Source organism: Nyctibius grandis, chromosome 2, assembly GCF_013368605.1.
Source record: "Nyctibius grandis isolate bNycGra1 chromosome 2, bNycGra1.pri, whole genome shotgun sequence".
Taxonomy (NCBI): Eukaryota; Metazoa; Chordata; class Aves; order Nyctibiiformes; family Nyctibiidae; genus Nyctibius; species Nyctibius grandis.
The window spans coordinates 19,419,875-19,445,592 of record NC_090659.1 but is presented as its reverse complement, the minus strand read 5'-3'; the positions used below and the strand labels follow the sequence as shown (position 1 = coordinate 19,445,592).

General features: G+C 42.0%; 1 protein-coding gene across 1 annotated transcript in view; it reads left to right on the top strand.

Annotated features, from left to right (window-relative positions):
* The first annotated feature begins 9,648 nt into the window (after positions 1 to 9,648).
* Positions 9,649 to 25,718, top strand: part of URB1 (URB1 ribosome biogenesis homolog) — a 57,596-nt gene continuing 41,526 nt past the window's right edge. The window contains exons 1-10 of the mRNA XM_068425331.1: positions 9,649 to 9,782; positions 10,158 to 10,297; positions 12,504 to 12,655; positions 14,770 to 14,902; positions 17,059 to 17,155; positions 18,604 to 18,689; positions 20,629 to 20,754; positions 22,571 to 22,701; positions 23,858 to 24,053; positions 25,363 to 25,500. Of these exons, the coding sequence (XP_068281432.1) occupies positions 9,653 to 9,782; positions 10,158 to 10,297; positions 12,504 to 12,655; positions 14,770 to 14,902; positions 17,059 to 17,155; positions 18,604 to 18,689; positions 20,629 to 20,754; positions 22,571 to 22,701; positions 23,858 to 24,053; positions 25,363 to 25,500 (1,329 nt within the window). The 5' untranslated portion in view covers positions 9,649 to 9,652. The remainder of the gene's footprint in view (positions 9,783 to 10,157; positions 10,298 to 12,503; positions 12,656 to 14,769; positions 14,903 to 17,058; positions 17,156 to 18,603; positions 18,690 to 20,628; positions 20,755 to 22,570; positions 22,702 to 23,857; positions 24,054 to 25,362; positions 25,501 to 25,718) is intronic.

Genomic DNA, 25,718 nt, shown 5'->3' with positions numbered 1-25,718 from the left:
GAGTCGGTGAGAGATGACGGAACCAAACTAATTCTGTTAAATCCGTTCCTCTCCTCCTGTTCCAACTGAAGTTGGACCGCATCCAGATTTGAATTTCCAAACTTTGGCACATCTTTCTGGAGGTTACACTGAACTTTGACCAGCTTGAACTTCATATTTGAATCTAAATCCACTTCCTTTCCTCACCCTCTCCCTCTTCACACACAGAACAACAACTGGATAGCACATACATTATAGTCATGCTTCCTTAGTCTTGGGCAGATAAGAGCAAACCAGGTTTCAAACGAACCTGCCTGAGGTCAGGGACACTTCATCAAGTTTTACTGAACCCAGATAAATGGGATCAAAGATGCCGAAATAACAGGATTAAATAGAATAGCTCTGAAGCATCTGCAACTGCAAACCCGGATGGGAAGAGAGAACAGTAGCTCTGCCAGGTGTGTGAAGCTCTTCCTTCTGGCTGTTTCAGATAAGGACAGTGTTTGCCCCTGAGCTGAACCAGTTACCCTGTGCCATCCAACTGTGGTACTGGAAGGAGACTTGTGGGAATCTCCTGCCTACTCCTCGCATTTTTTCCTTTGATCTTGCCATACCTTGTCATTTAAACTGACTCTTCCTGAACAGGTCAGTTTCACCAAAGGCAGAAATGAATGCTAGGGGAATGCTGTAAGTAGCGCAGATTTTTACCCCTCCGTAAAAGAAAGCATTTGGGAACCACACTTGGATCTTCTAGAAAGGTGTTTAGATGACTACGGTGACCTTACTTGTCTACCCTAACTTTGTACCTGCCATGTCTATCATAACTACATATCTGCCATAACTTCAAGTGAGTGCAGTCAGGTGACCTGTGGCTGCAGGATGCCAGACACTCACTCCCTATACAGTCAAGGGAGAGACATCTCACATTCAGGCCACCTACTATAGCTCTAATAGGAAGTGTGTCACCTCCTCCTCTCTGAATGGCTCACTCATCCCTGGAACATAGATGTCAAGGATGTCAACTCAGTCTGCTGTGTGTGAATTCGAGTAGACGATGGATCTGTGACAAGTACACAATCAATGCAGAAGAATATATAAAATGTCAAAGATCACTGAGAAATATCATCCAGTACTCACGCCTGAAAGGCTTTGAATCAGAAGATCCTGTGGGGCTGTTTGCCTAACGAGAATTTGTGAATCTTCTCTTTCCAATGAGCTAACGTTGCTTTTTGTAGCCCTGGGGTGCTGTAAGAAAAAGACCATCCAGTGGTGCAGGAGTGAGCCTGGTATGCTTTTGGCACTGTGCAGATATAACCCAAAGGCAGTTTTCAAGTGGAATCACTGAACTGGGAGAGGTTCAAAATGTTGTAGGTAACCTCCAGGGAGGTGAAGCAGTGAGGGTTGAATAACAACACAAGAGGCAGCTGGGTGCTCCTATGTGTGGATTTCTGGGAAGTCTTCCTATGGAGGAGAGCAACTTGTGGACATTGTACACAACAGGAATTGAAGACACGCTTTCAGTAAAATGGCATTGACAATTTTTTTCCTTTTTTTTTCTTTTTCTTTTTTTTTCTTTTTTTTTTTTTTGCCCCTGAATGGGGGCTACTTTGCTATTCAACATTAACCTAAAATCTGTAATGCTTTTGGTAATCTCTGCTATTCCCTGCTATGGGTCGTGCTTAAATAGTAAACTTAGAGACAGCAGTGTAAAACACAAAGGTAGGAAGAGAGAAAGTATTATTTATCCTGATGTGTAGAATGTGTTACTTTGCCATAGCCTTGAAAGCAGCTTCTACAAGCTGGCAACGCTCAGTAGTTGGAAGACAATATAACTAATCCAGACACGTTCAGCATGTAGAATTACAGAATCTCTCAGCCTTGGCCTTTCCTTACAAGCAACAGGAGTGAGATCAATTTTTTTCCCAAAGGCAAAATGAAAGCCTGTAAGTTAGAATCCAGGCTAGATATCATGTTTGCTTCAAACATGTTTCTCTCTTTTGAACTTGGAGAGAAAATAAATCATTTCACAGTGTTAAAAATGCAGGAACTGTGTTGTTGCATGGAAGCGTTGCAAAAGCAAAGCCAAAATCTGAGCTTTTCATTTCTTTTTTTCTCCATAGTATTCATTTTTCTCTGGACTTCAGCCAAACTGCCAATTTGAAACTCATATCATGGCTTAGTGTATGGAAATTCAAATAAAATTAATGCTGCCAGTTAGGAAATAAACAATGTGAAATAATAGAAGACAGTTGAGTTAGATGGCCTAAAATTTTCTATTGCTGAAAGAATTGCAACAAGATCTACAGCACAGTAACAGAAATTATCAGAAATATATAATCTCAAAAATACTTTTTCACATATGTATGTACACACATCTTCCCACTATACCTCCAACTGCTTTTTCTTCCTCTTTTTACCCCAGTACATTTATTGGGAGCTGATATATGTCATTCTTGTTCTCTTGTCCCAGAAGAAAGATTCCAAGAACTTCACTAATGTTCTCTTTGGCTTTTTGGAGTAAAAAAACCCTTGAAGTATAAAACCCCAGACTTTTCCCACATTTTAAAATGCTTTATATTCCTGCATTCTGACACAGATGAAATCTACAAGACAGTTCAAACAAGTGGGCTGCTATCCTCTCTCAGTTTCTATGGAAATGAGTGTCAGACGGGTTAAAACAAAGCACATGCTTTACAGTAATCACTATATGGCAATTATTTAAAATAACATAGCACATTGTTCCCAATTCACCCCCTATTTCTATGGATAGAAGAATGAAAATAGTGGTAAAGAAGCTTCTCTTGTATTTTTTCAATTCTAAGTGTGTTTTGGATGCTGTAAGTTCTCACGGGGTGCTACAGATTTTAGGTTCTAACAAGATCTTCAAATGTGCAGTAATTTGAACTTGAGAAGACCAGTTCTGCAAGCCGTAGTTAGGAAACGTTCTCATGCATGTAAGCAGAAGTTTGAATGAATACAGAGCACAGTATTTCACCTAGCAGGTTTAGAAGGGGAGGAAATACTATCTGTTTTCTGCCATTTTTTTGGACTCACCTCAGAGAGAGCAAAGTTAGCTAACAGGTTTTGAGTTTTGTGGTCATAAGCTGCTTCTTGCATAGTCAGCTCTTGGCTGAACTAATCAGAACGTCATAGAGACCCTGATCGCTTCACAGAAAAGAACTAAGATGTAACACATGAAGTTTGTAAACCTAATCATCTCCTCGTGTTTCATTCCATGTGAACAAAGTCTCATACCAATTTCCTCATAGCACACAGCAGAAAGGTCACTGCTCCTCATCCTCCTGAATGCTGCTAGTCTTACTGGCACCTCTCCTGTATACAGATTATTTTTTCTAGTGGTACACCTGGGCACTTGTATAGACACGAAGTAAAAGGCATGCCCCATCTTACAGTGCTTACTGCTGGAAACGAGAAAAAAAAGACTCAAAGTGGAGAAAGAAAAAACGCACCAAGGAAAAGGTCCTGGCTTTGTTGTCCTTGCCCTCTTAAAGCACATAATTCATCCCTGGTCACTTCCTGACATGAATCTTCAAAGATGGACTGGAAGAGACTATGCGTCTTGCTCCTTGGTTTAGGAAGGACATTAGGACAGAGCTGCTGGGTGGACCACAATCTTGGAAATCAGCCTGTTTACTTGTGAAAGTGCCTTATTATGGGTTTATGAGCCTGCCTTTTGTCTGGTTGTTGTCACCATTTCTCCTTTGATATGTATTTAGGCTAAGATTTTCCAAAATGACTAATGATTTTGTATACTTGAAACTCAAGACAGCAGCTTTTTAAAGCCACAGAATCAATGTCAAAGCACTGAAAAAGCGGTGGCTTTTTCAAAAGCCTTGGAAAATCAGGCCTCAAGGTCTCTCAAGTTAGGTGTGCAAAGACATGGAAAACTGGTAGTGTTTCAGAAAAGAGTAGCCTGTACCAATATCTAATCAGTGACAGTTAATAGTGTTGAGATCCAGACCTCACACTAATTCAACCTGAACTCCCCAAAATTAGAAGCAAATAACAAAATTTGAAAATAATACTGCATTGTTTCTAAATGCTTGCTTTTCCTCTCAGGACTGTTCCATGGTAAATTCTGAAGAGATGCTCAGTGACTATGGTCAAACTAACTCGGGCTTGATGATGGTTGGAGATTATTCCATGTATAGAAGGTGGGAAGGGTTTCAGTATGCATGGAAGATAGATACCCTTTTTCTGCCTCTGGATGTAACTATCCCATAGTGCCAAAGGTCCTGTTCTGTACATTGAACTAAAGCATTTATTCAGTTTATCGCAACTAGATACCCATAGCTGCTTTCAGCTTATACCTCCTCTAGCTCTCCCAGCCTGCTTACTGACCTTCCCGCTCTTCTGTCCTCTTCCCTTCTTTTCTGATCTTTCCATCCATCTTCAGCATCTGGGCAAGCAGCCTGATTCCCGACTCATACCGTGCCCTGGCTCAAAACCCTGGTGCTAATGCACATTCATCCTGCTGACACCGCAGGCGAGTTAGGTCCTTTGATATCGATAGGGCTCTAGTGTAATGGTAGGGAGGACAAACTGTCATTGGTCAGGTTTTAAAATGTACTCCTTTAGCTATGCAGAAAAGTGCTGCTCCAGCTGAAATAACTAAGAGACTGGAGGAGGAGGAGGGGTCATTTTGTTTTCAGCATCAAGAGTAAATAAAGTTGTGGTTTTACTAAATTGCTGTAACTGCTTATGCCAGAGAGGCATTGGCGTTGCAGGGCAGTTTCACTCAGGTTATTGCCGCAGCCCAGCCTACCCACTCGGTTCCTGAGTCCATATACAATTCCTGTGCATCACCCAGACTCCTTGTTCCTAAACTTCTGGAATTCAAGCTCTGCAATATCTGTATCTCCAAGCGTGTGAGCTGGCACTGGGCTGATCAAAGTGAGGGTGGTGGGAGTACAGGGCCCAGGACGTTTGGACATGTGATGAGGAAGAAGTGATGGTGTTGGGCTGTGTTGGGAATATTCCCTTCTTGCGAGGCTGTGTTGAGGAAACGGTCCTGACACTTAGCCCATCTCTTGGCAGTATAGCCACCCTCTCTCCCTCTGTGATCCCATGCCTCAGGTGTCAAAGGCTGGAACATGGAAAGATCTGATAAACAGCTGTATCTCACACAGGAACTTGAAATTTTGGGAAAAACTGAAGGAAACTTTTAAATTATATAATTCTGTAAACCATGAAAGAACATTGAGAACAGCAGCTTTAAAGATGTGATTTTTGATGAAATTGTGTCCCTCAGAATGCTTTCTACAATTAATTTATACATCAAATGAAAAATATCTGATAAGAAACTACTGCATTTCCTACATGCTCTGGACCAAAGTTAGGGCGGAGTAAGGGATCACAGATCATGTATGGCCACTAAGTAATACCACCACTGACAGCAGTAGTGGTGCAGTGGTACTGTAACTGGCAGGGGCTCCGCTAAACCAAACATCAGTGGTTTTAAAGGCCAAGTCTGATCCGGGATTAGCATGGGCTGTATAGCTCTGTTTACGTATGGTCTATCAGCAGCCCTACTCATAGGGACAGTCGCTCATCTGTAGTGTGAGGCTGCAGGCCAGGCGATCAGGCTGAGTTTAGTAAGGGTCACCAGAGCATGGTTAGGAAATGATGTAAGTTCATATCAACAGACTTAAGCTTGAAGGTTGGCATAGCAAGTATTGCTAGTAAGGCTAGAGATAGGGGCTGGGTGAGCAGGACAGGAGGGTTTATGGCTGAAACCAGAAGGCAGACCACTAGATAGTGGGTGAGAACTGGCCTAACCTACCAAGACAGATTTGGTCTTCAGGATTGCATGAGTGAGGATCCCAGAGCTAGAAATAATGTTCAAGTTTGGGAGGCAAAGGCAAATTAGGCTGTACTGCAGGGCTGGGGCTTGTTACTCTAGATGCTGTTCAAGCCAGTAAAGGCTTCAGAGGTTGGATTATGGCTGATGCAGAGAAGGGTCACTTGGCTCGATTAATTTTATATCTGGAACTGTTTGTTGAACTAGGGCGAGAGCTAAGGTTCATGCAAGGGACTGGGAATTATTTTTCAGACTCACAAATGCCAAAGGGGCAATGTGTATCTTGGATATGATTACATGTTCATCTGGCAAGAACCACAGAATTATATTTCAATTTACCAAAAACTGGGCAGCTCAGAAATTCATACTTGACCCATTCACTGCCTACATCTCTTAAACATGTAGGCACAACAGAGCAGATAAACTTTGTCTGAGCTTGATGCGTCATTCTTTGGTTGGGCCTCCATGAATGGAGCTGGCCAAAAAACAGACTTGGCGGGGGGAAATTGTCGTAGATATGACAGAGAAAGAAAAGGACACAGGCTTGAACACACACTAAGGCAAGAACATGGAAGTAATCTGGCTTGAAGTGAAACTGTCTTCCTCACCATCCTCATTAAAGCCCATGACAGCTACTCAGACAGCGAGAGGAGAGAATAATTGAATTTAAAGTTGAAATTAAAATAATTTTCGCTAGCAGTTTGCAGTAATATTTTTATAACAGATTTTCTATTAAATATGGTGTGATGATAGTGATCAGGCTTGTAAGTCCGACAACTATGACTTTTACCTGGAAGATATCAGTATGGGTGCTTTGAGCCTTTTAAAAGCTGTGTTAAATAATTTTTTTTTCAATTCTACCAGCTCTAGCCCTCCTTTTCATCCCCTCAAAAACAAAACAACTCCCCCGTGAGAATGTTATTTATTTTCCATATTATGTGCCCCTCCCCAATTTCTGAAATTGCAATGTGTTTGTATATCTGCATGGCTTCAGTTCATTTTCAAGAAAACTCTAAGGTTGAAACAAAGGATTTGCATCATCCGGAACAACCCATCAATAATGTTTTATGAAGGAACAGTCTGTGCCTTTGCATAGAATTTGCACTACTATGGTGAATCCAAATGAAATATAGTTGAAATGAGTTAAAATCTAAGAATTTCTGGAAATATCATAAATGGTTAGCAGAATTTGGAGTATGATGTAACTATCAGCACTAAGATGCTTTTTAATCTTGTTGTTCTAAGTAACTTTTTAAAAGCCCTTTTACCTAGTATCCAGCAATTCTTACTTTCTTTCACATTTCCCTTTTTTCCCAGTCCCATGCACTCCTTTTACTTTACCCTTTTGTGCCTTCTAACTACACTTTCTCTCTTTTCTTTTACTCCACCATCTGTTCTCAAACTATCACAGCACCTTCCATCAGCATTAAAGCATTTGTCCATCTTAAATCCCAGAACGGCTGTTAATGTTGCCCTCTTCTGGATCACTTTTTTTAAACAGTATTTTGTTAAACAGTTTTAAGAAAAACTCATCTCAGGAAAAACATAAAAATATTAGTATTACTTTTATTTATTACTTGTAAATAGGAAAAAGAATCCATTTTGGATAGATCTCTAACTTGCTTTTCATTTTCTCTTACTAGCATAAGATGACAATCTCCTCTATCTTCCACTACTGTTTCAACTATTGGCATTTCATATCTAACAGTTTATCAGAATAAGACTTTTTTCATTCCTCTGTATTGTTGTGCTTCTCCTTGAATAACTCTTACTGCAAGCAAAAGCTCCGTTTTCAATTTAAGTCTAGAGAACAATATATTTGGCCACCTCGAGTAATGTGTTTCACACGCTGACAGATGACCAGATGACCCTTGTATAGTATCTCATTATTTGTTTGTAATTGTTAGTGTTTATGTGAGGCATTTTAACCAGACAGATTTGAAAATGTAATGGAAACATGGCCTGTTAACTGGAAATCAGTTTATGACTTTTGCTTTTGCAAACAACAGTCATTTTACCTTTTCCCTAGTATCTTAAGAAGTTCTCTCCTCTCCCTGCTTCCTGGCACCTTGTGCTTTCCCCTCCCACTCCCAAAGTTTGTGTCTCCTCAGTTCAGCACTGCATGGGACTGTAGTCCTGTGAAACTGTGATGCTGACCGAGACAAAAAACTTGCTTGGCCTTGCGAGCCGCGACATATGACAGACTGTTCCAGGGCTCTGGCGATCTGCTTTTGAAGCCTCCCTACCCCAGAAGCTTTCACCCCTCAGTGGTGCCAGTCAGGACTGTGTGGCTGCGCTTCAAATGAGGTGACCAAAGCATCCTGAGAGAGAAGTGGCAGGAAAGAAAAGGTGTGATAACTATTTTTAACGCTTTTTGTCAACTTGGGCACTGATTGTGTTGACAACCAAATGCATATTTGGTTGGAAAAAGTGGCTGGAAAGCTGCCTGGTGGAAAAGCACCTGGGGGTGTTGATCAATAGCTGGCTGAATATGAGCCAGCAGTGAGCCCAGGTGGCCAAGGCAGCCAACAGCATCCTGGCTTGTATCAGAAATAGTGTGGCCAGCACGACTAGGGAAGTGATTATCCCCCTGTACTCAGCACTGCTGAGGCCGCACTTTGAATCCTGTGTTCAGTTTTGGGCCCCTCACTACAAGAAAGACATCAAGGTGCTGGAGCGAGTCCAAAGAAGGGCAACGAAGCTGGTGAAGGGTCTGGAGCACAAGTCTTATGAGGAGGGGCTGAGGGACCTGGGGTTGTTTAGTCTGGAGAAAAGGAGGCTCAGGGGAGACCTCATTGCTGTCTGCAAGTACCTGAAAGGAGGTTGTAGTGAGGTGGGTATTGGCCTGTTCTCCCAGGTAACAAGTGACAGGATGAGAGAAAAAGGCCTCAAGTTGCACAAGGGGAGGTTTAGAGTGGACATTAGGAAATATTTCTTCACTGAGACAGTTGTCAGGCATTGGAACAGGCTGCCCAGGGAAGTGGTTGAGTCACCATCCCTGGAGGTATTTAAAAGATGTGCAGATGTGGTGCTTAGGGACATGGTTTAGTGATGGACTTGGCAGTGCTGGGTTAATGGTTGGACTCAATGATCTTAAAGGTCTTTTCCAACCAAAACAATTCTATGATTCTTTATTCACATTATGCAAAGGATAGTCCATGCTTTTATGCGCACAAAGTCCCTTTGCTCTTCATCCCGGGGACTGAACGCCCCACTGGGAGGGCGGTTGTCTGACAAGCAATTACCGTATGCACAGGGCAGCGTCGGGCAAGGAAGCACCAACTGAAATGTGTGACAAGGACGGGTCCGTCAGCAGAAACGAGTGACCAAGTGCCCACGGCTGCCTCACAAACCCAGGCCCGCGCCGGCGGAGCAGGATGTCGGAGCAGGGGCATTTTCCACCTGGAAAGCCCCGAAGGGGAGGCCGGGGGAGGCCGCGGGGCAGCGCTGCTGTGCAGCGGGCTCCGTACGAGCCTCAAGGCAGCGGTGGCAAGGGCGGGAGGCGCAGCAAGGCCGGGAAATCTCACGGAGAAAGATCGGCCCGGGGCTGGCGGGGGCTGGAAAGGCTTCCCGGCACGGCCCGCCGGCTGAACACACAGCAAGCGCCGGGGACGCCCTACGCTGCAGCCGGGACTCGGCTCCTCACCGCGGGAGAGGCGCGGCCCCTCTGCTCCCAGCCAGTCGTCCTCACTCAGGGCCCGGGCCCCGGCCCGCTCCCCGGGCCGGGCGCACCGCCGCTCCCCTCTCGCTGGCACCGGGCCTGCAGCGGGGAGGAGGCCGCAGCTTCCGCCGCTTCCTGCCGGGGCGCGGCGGCCTCTTCCGGGGCGGCCTTATAGGGGCGGTGGCAGCGCTATGGCGGTGAAGCGGAGCGGCGTGCCCGCGGCCGGCCCGCCGGCGGCCAAGCGAGCCTGCCGCCAGGAGGAGGAGTTCAACGGCGCCCGCTTCAAGGCGCTGCTGCGGGACCCCGCCACCGCCGGGAAGGGTGAGGGGCCGGGCCGGGCCGGGCCGGGCCGGGCGGGGGGTGGCCGGCGTGCCGGGCGGTGCTCGGCTCTGCCCGTACCCGGCGGGGCGGTGCAGTGAGGTCCAGGCGTGCTCCGTCGGCGCAGCAGGGGCTGGAGCGGCTCCCCGGGGAGCCCGGAGCCTTCTGCTGTCCCCAGAGCGACGTGGCGGGGATAGCGATGGTGGTTGCTGTTACCGTACTGCGGGCACGTGCTGCTCCCGCCCGCCGTGGGCCCGCCGCAGGCCCCGGGCGGCAGCGCCGGCCTGTCCGGGCCCTGCGTGGGGCGGGGGGGGGCGGTGGCTCGTAGCGTGTCCTACGCGAGGCGTTGGCCCCCCGGGTGAAACTGTGGCATTGCAGGTCTAGAGACCTTCGTCTCCGTTGCTAAGACGCTGCCGTCATCTGAAATATATGATGTCGTGGAGGGATACGTAAAAATTTCCATGGAGTGCGCTGAAATATTCAAACTTATGGAGGGTGAAAGGAAGCCTGAAGATGAAGTAAGTTGGCCGTAGGTGTTCTAGTTTAATGACTGGCAGCGCGCGTCCCGGGTGGGAAAGGAACTGCCGAAGAAATGCTCTGTGGCATAAATAACTGATCATTTGATGTGGGTTTTGGCTTTTTTTTTTTTTGTAGAAGTCACAGTGGCAGAAGCACTGATCAAGTGGGGAATGTCCTTTTCAGTGCAAAGATGTTCCTGGATTTAATGATACACACAACCAGTCATCCTGCCAAAATGAAGCTGTTAAGGTTCTTTAAATGTTATCAAAAGACCATATTAAAAATAAAGGGATCAACAGAAGCAGTTAGGCAAACAGAAAAATAGTCTAGTGAAAGTAATTGTTTTTAGATAACTAGACATCTCCCTGGTAGATCAATATTTCTAGGAAGCCACTGGCAAAGTTGACCTCATTTTTCTCATCTGAGCTGGACACAATTTTTCCTCATCAGAAAATGATGAATGAGCTAAAGAATTAAAAAATTCTTTTCACTGTGAATACTGTGGCAGCATTATTAACTTAAATCTGCTTATGACATGAGATTGGATAGTGTTCTTTTTAACCTCCACTTGTCAGTCTTTGCATTAGATTATCATTTTTTGTCTGGGTAATGACAACCTGTGTCATGTTCAGTTACATGCTTGCTTCAAGATCCTTTTACTAATAGAGGCTAATACTTGTGATGAATACAGTCCCAGTGCTGTGTGGATTCTGGACTCATCTAGAGGGAGTTAATTGCTAGACTGGAGCAGCTCAGATGGTTTTCTTCAGCATGTTTCATTGTGCACTTACTAGCACTAGTTGTCTCTTAAAGCATTGGTTCATTAATCCTAGGCCTTGGCCTCCAGCTTGAAAAGGGCCTTCAAGATCCATCAGCCTGTGCTGAGATTTGCAGTGTGGTCCCTGTTTGCATCCCCTGAAGCTGTTGTGCATACACAGATGAATCATGCATGTAGGTCTCAATTCACATGTGAGGAGGGACCCTTTTTTACATTCAGTTTGTCCACGCCTTCAGTCAGCATGTTGGCTTGGGCTTCCAGCAGAGGCTGTCCCTCCCTGCTACTGACTTCCATGAGTTTAGCAACTGAAGAGGAGTTGTCTGACCTCCTGTGGTTTTCTAGTCTTTCATATAGAATCACAAAATCACAGAATCAATCAGGTCGGAAGAGACCTCTGGGATCATCGAGTCCAACCGTTGCTCTGACACCACCATGTCAACTAGACCATGGCACTAAGTGCCGTGTCCAGTCTTTTCTTAAACATATCCAGAGATGGTGACTCCACCACCTCCCCGGGCAGCCCGTTCCAATATCTAATGACCCTTTCTGAGAAGAAATTCTTCCTAATGTCCAACCTGAACCTCCCCTGGCGAAGCTTGAGGCTATGTCCTCTTGTCCTATCGCTAGTTGCCCGGGAGAAGAGGCCAACTCCCACTCCACTACAACCTCCCTTCAGGTAGTTGTAGACTGCAATAAGGTCACCTCTGAGCCTCCTCTTCTCCAGGCTAAACAACCCCAGCTCCCTCAGCCGTTCCTCGTAGGTCAGACCCTCCAGACCCTTCACCAGCTTGGTCGCCCTCCTCTGGACTCGCTCCAACACCTCAACATCTTTCTTGAAGTGCGGGGCCCAGAACTGGACACAGTATTCAAGGTGTGGCCTCACCAGTGCCAAGTACAGAGGGACGATCACTTCCCTAGACTGGCTGGCTACACTATTCTTAATAGAGGCCAGGATGCCATTGGCCTTCTTGGCCACCTGGGCACACTGCTGGCTCATGTTTAGCCGGCTGTTTATCAGCACCCCCAGGTCTCTTTCCACCGGGCCGCTTTCTAACCACTCTCCCCCCAGCCTGTAGAGCTGCATGGGGTTGTTGTGGCTGAAGTAAGACCCGGCACTTGTTCTTGTTGAACCTCAATATATATATTGTGTATATATATATATATATATATAAATGTAGGTATATATAGATATATAGTATGTGTATAGGGGCTTCCTTGAAAATTCACTGTCCCAAAACTAATCCTTTAGAAGAGGAAGCATTCATTTGGGAGAGAATTCAGAACTGAACGTCGACTTCATATGTGGAAACTTTCCTCTTGTGGTGGGGTTACTCTTTTTTTAATGGTGTTTGTTGCTGTTTGCTCAGCTCATAATTTCAAGCTGTACCTGATACTGGCAGATATTAACATATATCTGTATCTTACAGATGCTGTTAATCTTTCAAGCTCTAGAAGCCATTTTACTGAGGACAGCCAGTGACCTCTCCCATTTTTCTGTTGTGGGAATGAACATAGTCAAAAAGTTGATTCATTCCTACATGAGATTGGTTTATGCTGCTTTGTTTTCTGAAAATCACAGGTAAGTCTCCTGCATACTGTGACGGAGCATCTTTGTCAGTTGCTCTGAATTGATCCTAAGGGGCCTTGCACACGTGTACAAGATGTTGCAAAATTCAGCTTGACTTACTGCTAATAATCCACCTTTATTTGGTAAATCCACCTTTGATTTGATAATCCACCTTATATGATACTGTTCCACATTTCATAAAATAATTGCATGTGGAAGTCTTTGCAAGGCGAAAGCTCTGAGATAATGCACAATCTAATGCTATATGATACTTTCCCAAACCTGTAGTTTTCATCAATTGTGCCTGTCCTAGTGAGAGGTAAAGTGGATGGTATCTTGAGTCCTATTATTTTAATGCTACTTGGTTTGTGAAATGAAATGTACTGCATGGAACAGGGAGAAGCAGGCTTGTAGTTCACAAAGTCTGAGCAGCCATATCTCATGGTGGCAAAAAGAGCTGCGCTTGAGTGTTTTATTTCCCTGTATTTTTTGTAGTCAGATTTCCATGTTTATAATAGAATTTTTTCTTTCAGACTGGCTTTTCCTCTGTAACTTTTCCTGTCTCTTAAATCTGAAGCCATTTTAGGCCAATTTAAGCACTCATGTTATCTAGTCCAGTCTAAACAACAATTTCTCATGCTTTGTGGACAGGGTGAGAGAAGTTCCAAGTGCCAGAGAAATTTTAATACAAACCTGGGAGGAAGAGGAAGGGAGAGAAAAAAATAGACTGCAAATGACTTGTCCAAGGCCAATGACTTGTCTTTTGGTCTTTGGACAGGCCAGAATTAGAAAAGCATTTTCTGCTTTCCAGTTCATGGACTCAATCATGCTTCCTGCACCACTCAGTTGATCTTATTGCAACAAGTATTTTAACTGTACATAGAATCCCAAATACGAGTGGATAGGTATATTGTACAATAAATTTTGAAACCATGCAGGATCTACACTTCTTATTAAGCATTTAAAGATTACAGCTTTTGGAGAAGTCCTTCTAGAACCGGCTTAGAGAAGGCTGCAGATTTCTGGTGGTATTCTGATGGTATATGCTCTGCTTTTTCTGTCCTACCTCTTTGATGTGCAAAGGGGTTTTATTGTGGTGGTATGTCTAGATGGGATCTCTGCTTTAATCATATGGCTTTCTTACAGATTGTCCATGAATGAAACACGATGGACAGATTCCAAAACCCTTAATGGGTAGTGGCTATTCAGATGATAGAGGTCTGCAGACTTCTACCTGATGGCCCAGTCATGTTCCCATAGAAATAAATGGCAAACTCTCATGAATTTAGGAGTTCTTAATTTTTGGCACTGTCTTCCCTTTATCCTCCTTTATAAGTGAATATCCAGCCTCTCATTACAGCTTAATTTTTGGGAAGAATATACATAGGAATTCTCTTTTCCCTTTTTCCCTCTCCCCTCCTTCCCAGTTGCCATTATCGCTGCCTAAAATAATGTTTTTTGTTGTTTTAACTTGCCTTCTATTTTCTCAGGCAAATTTTCCCAGTGGTCAGTAATCAAGAATCAAAACTAAGTGTAGATCTTGGGATTTAGTTCATGACAAGACCATGCTGCGTACTTAAACTGAAGAAAACCTGTCATTCAGCTAAAACACAAAAGCAGATGTACTTTGGCCTACGCTGTGTGTGTCCTTAACATTAGCATCAGCTGTAGCTCCTACGGACCTGCTTGTGGCAGTAACGCCCATAAGCATTTGCAGGACTGGGGGCTCTGTCCCACAAATACGCTTGTAGAAATAGGCTGCTCACAAAGAAGATCAAAGTTCTTTGCGAATAGCGGAATAACGTGTGTTTGGCCTAAGTCTGTATGGGATGGTCATTAAAATGGTTGGTTACATATTCAACTAAAGCTTCCATCAGCTGCAGCGAGAGCTTTGCGTGACCAGGTATACTGTCCTAACGACCATCTTGATTGCTCGTCTTGGGACTGACTCAGAACTGCTTCATGCCTGAAACTCCTGAAGGCTTGGGTGGATGTTGGAGGTGGAGTGGGATAATTTCTTTTACGGGAAAAAGGTCTTTCTTTAAATTTTAATCTCTTGATTTGGTTGTTTGTATAACTGGCATCCTGGAAGTAACCTGCAGGTTTTCCTCTGCCTTTCATTTTAGGATGAGCCGAGTATGCCTTACCCTGTTGTCGGCAATGGTGGCTCAGGGGCCAGATTCAGCAAGGGATGTGTATAGCCATTTTGATTTCAATAATAAGTTGCTGCCTGGATTATTGAAAAAAAGATGTAAGAAGGTAAATGAAGCTGCTGTGTGCCATGAAATGCTACGACGTGGCTCCATCAGTTTTCTTCTGCCAAGTGTTTAAAACTAAGCTGTTGCCAAAGTCTCTTTGCCTTATTTTTGTCTGCAAGAACTTACCTCTTCCTTCCTGTCCTGTGTCAGGCTGAAATGCTTCTTGATTGTTTCTAATTGGCAGCAGAACTGATCTATGGGGCAAGAGCTTCCCATCTACTTATATAGGAAATCCCCAGGGGATATTTCTGAGTATCTGCAATAGCAGGAGAGCTGGCCTGCACCCTTGAAGTATAGCTGGCTTCGTTTTTCATCCTGTGCTGGTCTTTCTCATCTTGTCAGGGTGCAGAGCTCCTCAGGATAACCTTGGTTTTGCACTGCTTTGTAGATTTTACTGCAAAACATCAAAGTGCCATGTCTGTTTCTAATAAGCTGTGTTGAAATATAAATATATAGTTTCTGTGGGCTACCCTTTTAATGTCTAAAATGGAGTGAAAGTGATGGTAAACTTCTGAAAACTATTCAGTGATGTGTTTGGGAAGAGTTCAGTCTTTTTTCCAGTGTGTGGATTGCAGTTTGGTCCCACTGGAATAAATGGAGGTTCTACAGTGGTAGAAACGGAGAGAGGATTTTGCCCAGTACTAGTACAGTCGGAGTAATTGCATTTGAAAATATAACCAGGAGGTTTAAACAGTCTCTTGGCAGAAATCCTTAAGGAGGATACGTAAGCAAGTAGAAAAAGTCACTCCTCTTTTTCCGAAGGGAACTTTATTTCTCGTTTCCTCTCCATTTGCTAAAAATAAGGTTGACCTGAACCAGTGTTTCAGAACAAGGGTATTTATATTTCATTCCAAACATAAGTGTATAATAAATCCAATATTATTTTCAATGCTGATAGATTGTTTCTAGTTTTTAAAGATGACTTGCAGAATAAACATGTACGTTTGTGTTGGGTTTGTGCCATCTGTGGTGACAAATGAGACTGTAAAAGGTGGTTTCGGGGAGAAAGGTGTGTATTTGTTTTTTTTGCCTTCTACTTGATTGCTTTATATATAAACAATTTCAGGAATGTCAGATTTCATTTTTTTTGACCTTGCTGCAGAAGTTGTCTTTAGGAGTACCTCCACCCCTTAAATTAAAAGGCTTGGATATGAGTAGTCTTTTGACCACAAGCTTATTAGATATGCGAGTAAGGTACAAGGACAAAAAGTTTTCAGAAATAGATTGAAGATCTTACTCTTGCTCAGCTTTCAGTGAAATTATTATGTCACAACTGGCTATCAGAGGTGAATTTTTAATACCAAAAAATCAGGCCCAAAGCTTACAGCAAAATCTCATTTATTTCTCTTTATTTCTTGTTTCAACTCTTTCATGAGTCACTTCTGCCTTATGTTTGGCCTAGTAAGTATCTTCTTTCAGGCATTATTACATGCAACTTAATTTGGCAAAGTAAGTTTCAAAAAATTATGAGTTATGTTCATATCCTGTGATCCTTTTCTGGGCAAAGCTTTCATTACTTCCACTCTGCCTGAATTTGTAGTTTTATAACGTATTAGCCCCTTTTTTAAGATTTTTTTTTTTTAGCCAGTTTTAGTTGCATGACCCTGGTAGCTGCATGAGTAGCTATGATAGCTAGGGATGTGTGTAATGCGCTGCAGCTCAAAAATGACAGTGAGCAGCAGAAGTCCCCAAGACTGGCACTGCTCTGGAAGCCTGTATAGTAAGAAATTGCAGCAACACTACTGTCATTACCGTTCTTGAGTATTTTGTGAATTCACCAGTGTAACAAGTGGCACAGAAGTGGGGGTGTTCAGTGACATGTGTACAAGGCTTTGGCATGAAACTACTGTTAACTTTTTCTTCATTTTTATTTGTGGCCTGTCGTGTATATTGAGAATTGAAAAATACGCGAACTGGGGCACCTTCCTTTTTGATGTTAACTTTAACAGGCTGTGATCTGCTTAACACAAGAAGTTTTTCAAATGAAGATACTGTGATGTTTTGCATATAAGTATATGTGTATGGCTATATGCAACATCTTTTTAGAAGTTATTTAATTTACCTGTGTATAGTGCTTATAATGATAGTAAATTGTTGCAGTATTAATTTTGCAGTTGTGTACAATCTGTATGCTAACAATGCCTTTTATCTTTTTAGGGGAGACCTGATGTCCGTATGGCCTATATTCAGTTTGCTCTCTCCTTTTTGATTGCTGGTGACAATGCAATCTTGACACAGGTGCTGGAATTAAAAGGTAGTTCGCAATTACTTGTTTGTTTTTTTTTTTAAGGCAGGGTCTTTTATAGGTGATGATGAATATGAGCTAATTCAAAATGTGAACCAGTTAAACCGCACTAATAAGATACAAAGTAATATATTTTTAATCTTATTGCCTGAAAAGCTTTAAACTTCCTCAGTATTCTAGTGAGTGCCTCTTCTGCTTGAGAAGAATGTTTGCTGTCTGCAAAAATAGGAAGCTCTTGGTGACACAGATTTAAAAGGTAAATGTAATATAACTTTGAGGCCATAGATTCAATAAGCAGAAAAAAAAAACCTTCATGGCCTTCAGCCTTGCTCATAACACAGTAATAGTGGATATGTTGCATTAAAAATTTTTTTAAAAGTGTTAAAGACTGTGCATACTTCAGTATCTTTTTATCCTCGTGCAGGACAACTGTTGTGTACTCCATTAGACAGCTTTTTGTCAGTGATTCGGACAAACAGCGTAATGTCCTTTGCATCCTTTATGGAGGCATTACACGGGGGTGCAGTCCAGGAGTATGTTACACCCATGTCTCTTAGAGAAGGGAGTCAAACTGGACTGACAAAGAAGAGGATCCAGAAAGTTAAATCTTACATACACTGGATTAATACTTGATCCCTTATGTGCTGTATATAATGTAAAACTTCTGTTGACTTTAGTAGTTTGAAATCTACTGCTGGTGTTTCTCAAGTTGTGAATTGCGACTCTTGGTAAGGCTATGAAAGAATTCAGAAAGGAGCTAAAAATACTCTAAAAAAAAAAAAAAAAGACATTAGCTGGCAGCAATTAATTTCTTCTGTGCTGAGGGAGTGAGAACAGGCCGTAATTATTTACTTCTATTGTTCATGCTACCCTGAGGGCTGCTGTTGTTCAGTGGCTCGCAGTTGTTCAGTTCTTTCAGAACAGGGAATGGCAGTGGACACCTATACCCAGTCAGCAGAGCTGGCCTTCATTCCCCTGTGAGATACTGAAGTTCTCTGTAAACTGAAGTTCTCTAACTTTGGGATGCACAGGTTAGCCAGAAGATGATGCATGTGGTTGAAGATGAAACCTCCAAACATTTGAGAATCGCTCCATGAAACAATTGTGAGTCCTTCAATGGAAAGGATAGGCATTTACTCAAGTTTAAATACTGCATAGCACATTGGGGCCTGAAATATATTTGAAGTTGACAGATGCTGTTGCAATAAGTGTTAATAACCAAGTTGGCAGATTAGCTAGTTACGGTGAGAGCAGGTTTGGCAGCGTTACTTGTTCATCACTTTAGTTACAGACATGTTATCATTCTGAACTCTGACTGCAGTCTTTTGATTCATCCTTAAATATAACAGCAAGGTAAATAATATGACTTCGAAGAGAAATGGGTATGAATTCCCTGAAGCATTTTAGTATGAAAATAGCTTTCACATTTTCACTTAACTTTTGAACTGTCTTCTTAGATTTCATTCCAGATATTCTTCGCTCTGAAATAAAGGAAGACAAAGTTTCTACTGTCAATCTTCTACTCTCCACACTGAGAACTAAGGTATGATATGCCCTTGAAACTGCATTGTCTCTTGTTTTTTCTTTTCTTTGCTGCTGGAAACAGTTTTGCAGTGATTTCTCATAAAATGTACAGCTCTTTAAGATGTTGGCACTGTGCTGCTGCTGCACCAAGTTTGTCAGTGTGTCCATTACTGATAATATTTGTTAAAGGTTGATAGCTTGAGTGTATTACTGTTTCAGGACTGAAGCTTGTTATGCTTTTCCAGTGCCCTTTTTTAAAGGAAGTCATTGCATAGCTTGTACTTGGATGCTAATTTCAGCTCATCTTTAGTGTGTGATGTCCAACAGATTCTGATTGTTTTACGGGTTGTGATTGCATCAGTGCCAAGCCTGAAGGTCAAAAGAACTGGAGTCTTTTTGGTGGTTCCAGTGACAGTATGATTGGTCCTTCAGTTAATGTGTCTCATGTCGAAATGGGGAGGTCAGGTAGATTTGACGAGGTTTGTTAGCTCTAAACTAGGTAATGACGTACAGTCTTCCTTCCAGGAGAAGAAGGATTTTGTGTGGTTTTAGAATGGGGACTGAGACATGAAATGGGTTTCTGAGAGCTGTCTGGTTGCAGTTGAATGGTGCGTGGTACCGTTCCCCAGGCAGACTTGGCAGAGCTCCATTTAGGCCACATCCTGTGGTCCTGGTTAGCTGGTCTTTGGACTTGCTTACTGTTAGGGTGGCAAAGTTTCTGCTGCAGGAGATAAATTTGGTCAAAGGTGTTTCTTGGTGGGGTAGAGGAAAAGGGAAGTCTTGTAATAAAATTGTCTTCCCAAAATCAGAGAATTTTTTGTGAAAAAGAAAGGGTACATACCACCTGCTGTCAGAAAGTACTGTTGGAGAGGTAAGTCTGCTCCTCTTTGAAGTTGTTTTTTCTGATTCTTCCACAGCAGACAGAAATAACCTCGTGATATAGCAGGGTTGAGACAGAAAACTTGAAAGCAGGAATTGCTGGAAGGTGTGAGAGTTGGTTTAGTATCGACTGCCTTTCCTGTGCTCTGTTCCTTAGCTTCTGAGCACGGCAGTGCCTCTTTCACTGTGGTGCATCAGCTTGTTGCTGCTGTGGGTACAGCAACTGCACCAGAGATTTATTTCTATAAAAGTGTTTTAAAAAATGTTTTTAGTTCCAGTATCTATGACTTTTTAAATCTCTGTTTTGAATTACTGGAGCAATGTTGCACAAGCTGTTTTAGGACCAATTGAGAGAACGAAGAAAAAATAGTTCCAAATTTAGAGTGTAACCATAAGAGCTTGCCTCAGACTCAGGCTTTCTCACAGCTGACAATTCAAAGCCGAAAATATTCTTTCATTTTTCTATTGCAATAACCTTGGAAGAAGAATTAAGAAGCTAGCATTTAAATGTAAAATAAAACTCCTTGAAACTTTGTTTTCTAAATGAAGCTTTTCCTGTGTGGGAAACTTACATCATGTACTGTTACGTTATTGATGAAGCCTAACACACCATATGAGTCCTTCAGTTTAGCGAGGAAAATGTGAATTAAAAAAATGAGGACTGGAAAAACAGTAGGAGAACTTTTGAGAACTTCCTCCACTGTTTTACCTTTCATTTAAACTTTATTTGTAGCAGGTTCTACCATCTCTACCAGCAGGTTTCCAGGATCCTAGTCTGTGGCTGTGCTACTCTAAATGTGTTCTGTGCTCTTTAGTTGAACTTGAAAGTCTGTCCTGTTCCGCATGTGCGGTGTTCGCAGAAGTTGGTGTAGAGTTCTATGGCTTCAACCATATCAAAAAGAGAGCAGGAGCATGTGAAAGAAGTGTTACAAGGACAGGCAGAACCTTTTGTCTGCTGTAGTGAAGAGAGCGAGCTGTGTGTGTACTGGAAGAATGAAGTGTGTTGCTAATTTGCTGTTATTTTGTGATAACTTGCAATAAATTGAAGAGTTGTTTGTTTTTTTTCTCATTGTTTTCAGGTGGTTCAAAATAAAAATATCACCAAAACCCAGAAAGTGCGCTTTTTTACTTCAGAAATGTTGATTCACATTGCTTCACTTTACCGGTGGAATGGGATTACTGATGTCAGCCCTGGGGATTTAAAGGTCTGGTAATTTACTACTTTGTAACTCCTAGTTCTTGTCCTGCCTTCCACCCCCACCCCCTCTCTTGCAGCCCATAGGTTTTGAAATAGCTCCCAGTTACTCTAACGTTGATGAGCTCAAGAAGAGGGAGCTGCTGAGGCTACTTAAGAAGAAACTCTGACTTTCTGATGCTTTTCACCGCTGGAGGAGGAGTGCTTGTTTACCCTCCCTAATTGCCAGAACTGCAATGCAGATCTGTTAACCAGAGAGAAATGGGGGCTTTTGGGTGCGAGTACTGTATTCCATTGCCTGGACGCTTATTTGTCTCTGTAGGAGAATATATCAGGAGCAGTGTTCTTACCACATGCCTTATTCCCATCCTACATACTGATCTGATAGGAGAGCTAAACTCCCAAGATGGTTGCCAGCCTTTTCAGTTTGTACTGTTTGAGAGGTTGGCGGGGTTTCTGAGGATTGAGCCATCATTGATTCTACTGGTCCATGAAATCACCTTCCTAAAGTCATAGATGAGGCTGCAGCTGGTGGATCTGTGTTAGTACTGCAGGTGTTTTGTCATCTCCTCCTCATAAGTAGGTTACATTTTTGCATTCTTATTTTTCTTAATCTTATAATCTCTTTTTACCTTCCTTACACTGTGGGAATATCTAAGGCATGACTGTAAGCCCAGTGCAAAGCGGTAGAAAGACTTAGATGCTTCCACTGGGTTTAGGCTGCAGACTTTTCACCTTTGTGTTGATAAACCCTTGATCTTCAGAAGCCCAACCATTCTTCTTCAAAACTTCTAACACTGAACAACTGCCTTGTTATGTTTCCTCTACTGGATGTTTATGCGTATGCCATTCCAGTCCTGTTATATTGTAAACACCTTCTGGAGGAGATCTATTTCTGGTAGGTGTCTGCTTGGAGCAGTGCAAATCTGTGATCATATTCATAAACATGCATTTCAGTTTTGAGTAATTTTAAAATCTTACAATTCCGTGCAGTCCTTGTGAGTCATATGGTTTGTGATTCCCAACCTCAATTGTCAAGAGACTTCTAATTCGAAAGGATCTTGAGTTGTGCTGGATGTAAAAGGTTAATGGAATCTGGGTTCACTTTTTTTTTTCTTTTTGCTTGACATGGGTATTTGGTCACTTCTTCCATTTTTGTATGGTGACTGTAATGGCATTGGTGCCCCACCTCCTTTCCCTGGTGCCCCACCTCCTTTCCCTGAAGTGTTGGCATATTCAGTGCAATGTTAGCTATCTGTCTTTCTTGCCCTATATTAAAGTTGTTCCGTCCTCTGCCAAATTGGCCCCAAAAAACCCCACATGCTTGTTTCACATGCTTTATGCTGAAGGTTTTGGTGAGTTTTTTGGTCTTTCTGAACTTCCTCATAGTGAACCTGGCCTGTAAGGTTGAAAATCGATTATTTCAGATTAAATATTAGATCCTTGACTTCAAAGTCCTAGGATGGCCTTGCCCAATTTATGTAAGTTTTATATCACTACTTTTCTTTAGCTTGATTTTTCTCTGTCTTCTGCTGTCTGGCTTCTTAGCAAAAAGCCCTAAGTCAGTAATGCCCTGCAGATAGTACATATGTACCTAAATTTGGTAGGTTTGTTTTCCTTGAGACAAAAAGTATTGTAATATTTAATATGTCTAATACAGAAACTGATTTTTTTCTTGTTAATCTGAAGAAAACCCAAACTACCTTTTAGCATTTCTGTATAAAAGGAGCTTCGTAAAATTTAGAGAGGAGTGAAACTGATGTAAGGTTTTCTTCTGTGATACCAAAAATCATATGCCTTTTTTCACTCCTTTTTGGTTTTTATAGGTAACTCAAGGTTCGGAAGAGGTGGGAAAGCTGATGGTACGGGAACTTGTTCATAATTTCTTAATGGACCTCTGCTGCTCTCTGAAACATGGCATAACTTTCTATGATCCAAGTCTTGGAACTTCTGGCAAGTAAGTCACCAGACAGTTGAGATTGTGTGTGTATTTTGTGCTGGGAACAAGAGAGACCTTGCTAGTTATCTTATCTGCCCTTCCAGGCCTTTGCCAGTAACTTCACTGAATTCTGCTTCCTTCTCTCTTTCTTCTGTGGCAGAAGAAATAAATATGTTGGTTTTTTTTGTTGTTATTGTTTTTTAACTTCCCAAGATCAAGCTATTGAATCTCCTTATACCTCTGTATACCAGAGTAGAGAGGGCTCTGCCCTATTCATAGAGGCTTAGGCAATGGTTGTGTTTCTCAGAGCCATTTCCATGAACCGCTAGATAACAAGTCTCTTATCATAAGGTGTGATTTTGGACCATAGATTTTTTTTTTGAGGTGACAATAAAGCATCAGAGCTGCTGTGTAAACCAGATGGCAGTAAAATATCTAGCCTACTTTACATTTTGTAGAACCAGTCGTGGTTTATCCCAGATTTTGGCAAAATGTCAACATTGGTTTCGGTAGTGCCAGAATTTGGCCTGCAGCACCTAATCTGGAAGCACCTGTTTGCCCTGCTGTTCCCATTTGCTAACTAGTTAAAATATATGTGCACCAAGATCATAGCTGATAGAGAAAATAAAATTGAGACTCTTGTAACTCCATGGACGGGTTCCCATAGGGTGAGTTTATGCTTCATCACATTAGCTGGGCAAAGAAGGTACTAGATTTTAGTAGCAGGTGCTAATACTAAGTGGTGCTAGAGCAAGTTGTTTCTTGCTTTGAGCAAAATTTTAGCTGGTATTTGTCTGGTATCTCTGGTATTCTCACTTTGTTTAGGGACATACAGAAGTAAACTTAAAAAAGAGGACTGAAAGACCACAGAAAATACTTCCAAGTTTAATATTAAGTTTTAATTCTACATTTTTAGCTTTGTGAAGTTTTGTTAGAATATTTCTGAAACATTGTGAGTTTAATTAAAAGTAATTACTCTTTTTTATGTAGAAAACCTGGAGGTAAATTCAGTTCTTACTGTTCTGAATATAAACTCAGAAATTATGCCAGCAGTGTAAGAGGTCTTGCCTTGAACTTACTCCAGCAACAGTTGGAGGAGTTGCAGAGTTAGCATCACATGTAAAGTATCGAAATAGGGATTTATTTTTTTAAAGTATTTTTTTGTTTTCAATAGGGGAGGAAATGTGGTGCTTCTGCGCTTTCTGCTTGGTTTAAAAACTGCAACAGAAGATGAAATGGTCGCTGATCTCATGGTGAATATTCTTAAAGTATGCCCAGATTTATTGAACAGATACTTTAAGGAGACCCAGTATTCCTTTGTTCCTAGACTGAAGTCAGCTTGGATGGACAATATGAAGTTACTCAAAAAGGTAAGAGTATGAATGATGCACACCACCTCTCCATAGAAATATGCAATCCCAATACTCTTTTTTTTTTCCTCCAAAAATTGAAGTAGTTTTTGCTAAACAGTAGTGCAGAATTACACAAAATTGTGATAGGAAAGATTGTAAAGTCAAACATTCCTAACCTACAGAAAAGTTACCAAGCAAAGGAACTTGGTAGCAGATTGGTAAGTCTGCCTTTGGTTGCTTTTATTACAGATAGATATTATAATGCCATTCCTTTGTAAAATTTGTTACAATTTGCGTACTATGCAGTACAGAGCCCAGCCAGCCTGTTGCGTGGACGTGTTAGGTATAAACTAACTCTGAATTCATGATCTTAGCTGAGGTCTGTCCAGTGACAAGGAACAAGACTTCATTGATTTCAGAGGAACTAAGCTGAGGATCAGGGAGTGAGTTTTTTTGGTTTTGTTTCAGAAGCAGCTGTTCTGTATCAGAGGAAACTCACATGTCTGAAGATGTATTGTGTTCACAGCTGTAAATGCACAATGCTTTAGAGTTTAATAAAATCACTGAAAAGCAGACAGGCACAATATTTCATAAATAATGATTTTAAAAAACAAACCAGTCCAGCAGTGGGGAAGTTAGGTGACTGAGATTTAAGTGAGCTAGACAGGAAGGTCTTAATGGTTCTGAAATAACACCATCAATTACTGTAAGTATGTTAGGAAAGAAGGAGCAGGATGCTATTAAATGTCGAAGATAGTAAATGGAGGGGAGGAGGAAAATGGCATCCTGTTTTTGGTGGGTGCTGAGGAAAATGAGCCATGGCTCAGAGCCACAGCTGCTTTAAAAAGTGTAGACCTAGAATGAGTTGGAAGGTCATTTGGTAAAAAGTCATGCTTGGAGCAGGAGGCTGTGTAAACATTTAACTAAACTGGGAAAGAAGGAATTGGCATAAGAAGCAGAGGGAAACATCACATTGATGGTATGTGTTTTGAGATGCAGCAACATCGAAGTTCAGCTAGAAAAAACTTTTGTCCTTTCTGAGTGTTCTTCTGACTCTTTGCTTTAGCTTAAAATGGGCAAGTAGGATCTGTAGTCTGGTTATTGAGAAGGGGTGGCCTTTAGAAGGGGTGCAGGTCGCATACGGATGTTCCATTTAGTTGAATAGGAGTCTGAGGGATGTTCTGTAGCATTTCTGCATAAAAAATGATATTTAGTGCTGTTGTCATTACTTCTGACAAGTCAAAGTCCTTCTGTAAAATGCTCCCCAGAAGAAACTGTTATCTCCAGGACTATATCAATGTTGATTAAATTGTTATTTTTATTTCAGATCTATGAGGCTCAACCAGAGATTTCCAATTCTTTTAAGACTTCAGAGTTTATTCCTCTTCCCAGGTTGCTTTCTATGGTGATGGTAACGACAGTCCCTGCAGTGTGCAATAAAATAATGTTCACCCAAGGACTAAATGTAAGAGCAGTCTATAGTATGCCAGTGGATTTTTCTGTCCTCGTTAATACTGTTTTATTTAAGTGTGTGATCATCCAAAAAGTTTCTTAAGTCGGTTAATAAAATACATTTTATTTTGTCTCTCCCAGCATAAAGCTGGCTTAGGGAAGCACTTGAAAATGAGTGTAAACCCATTGATACTGCTTCCAAGAGCCATTCACAAGCACCAACTCTGCCAA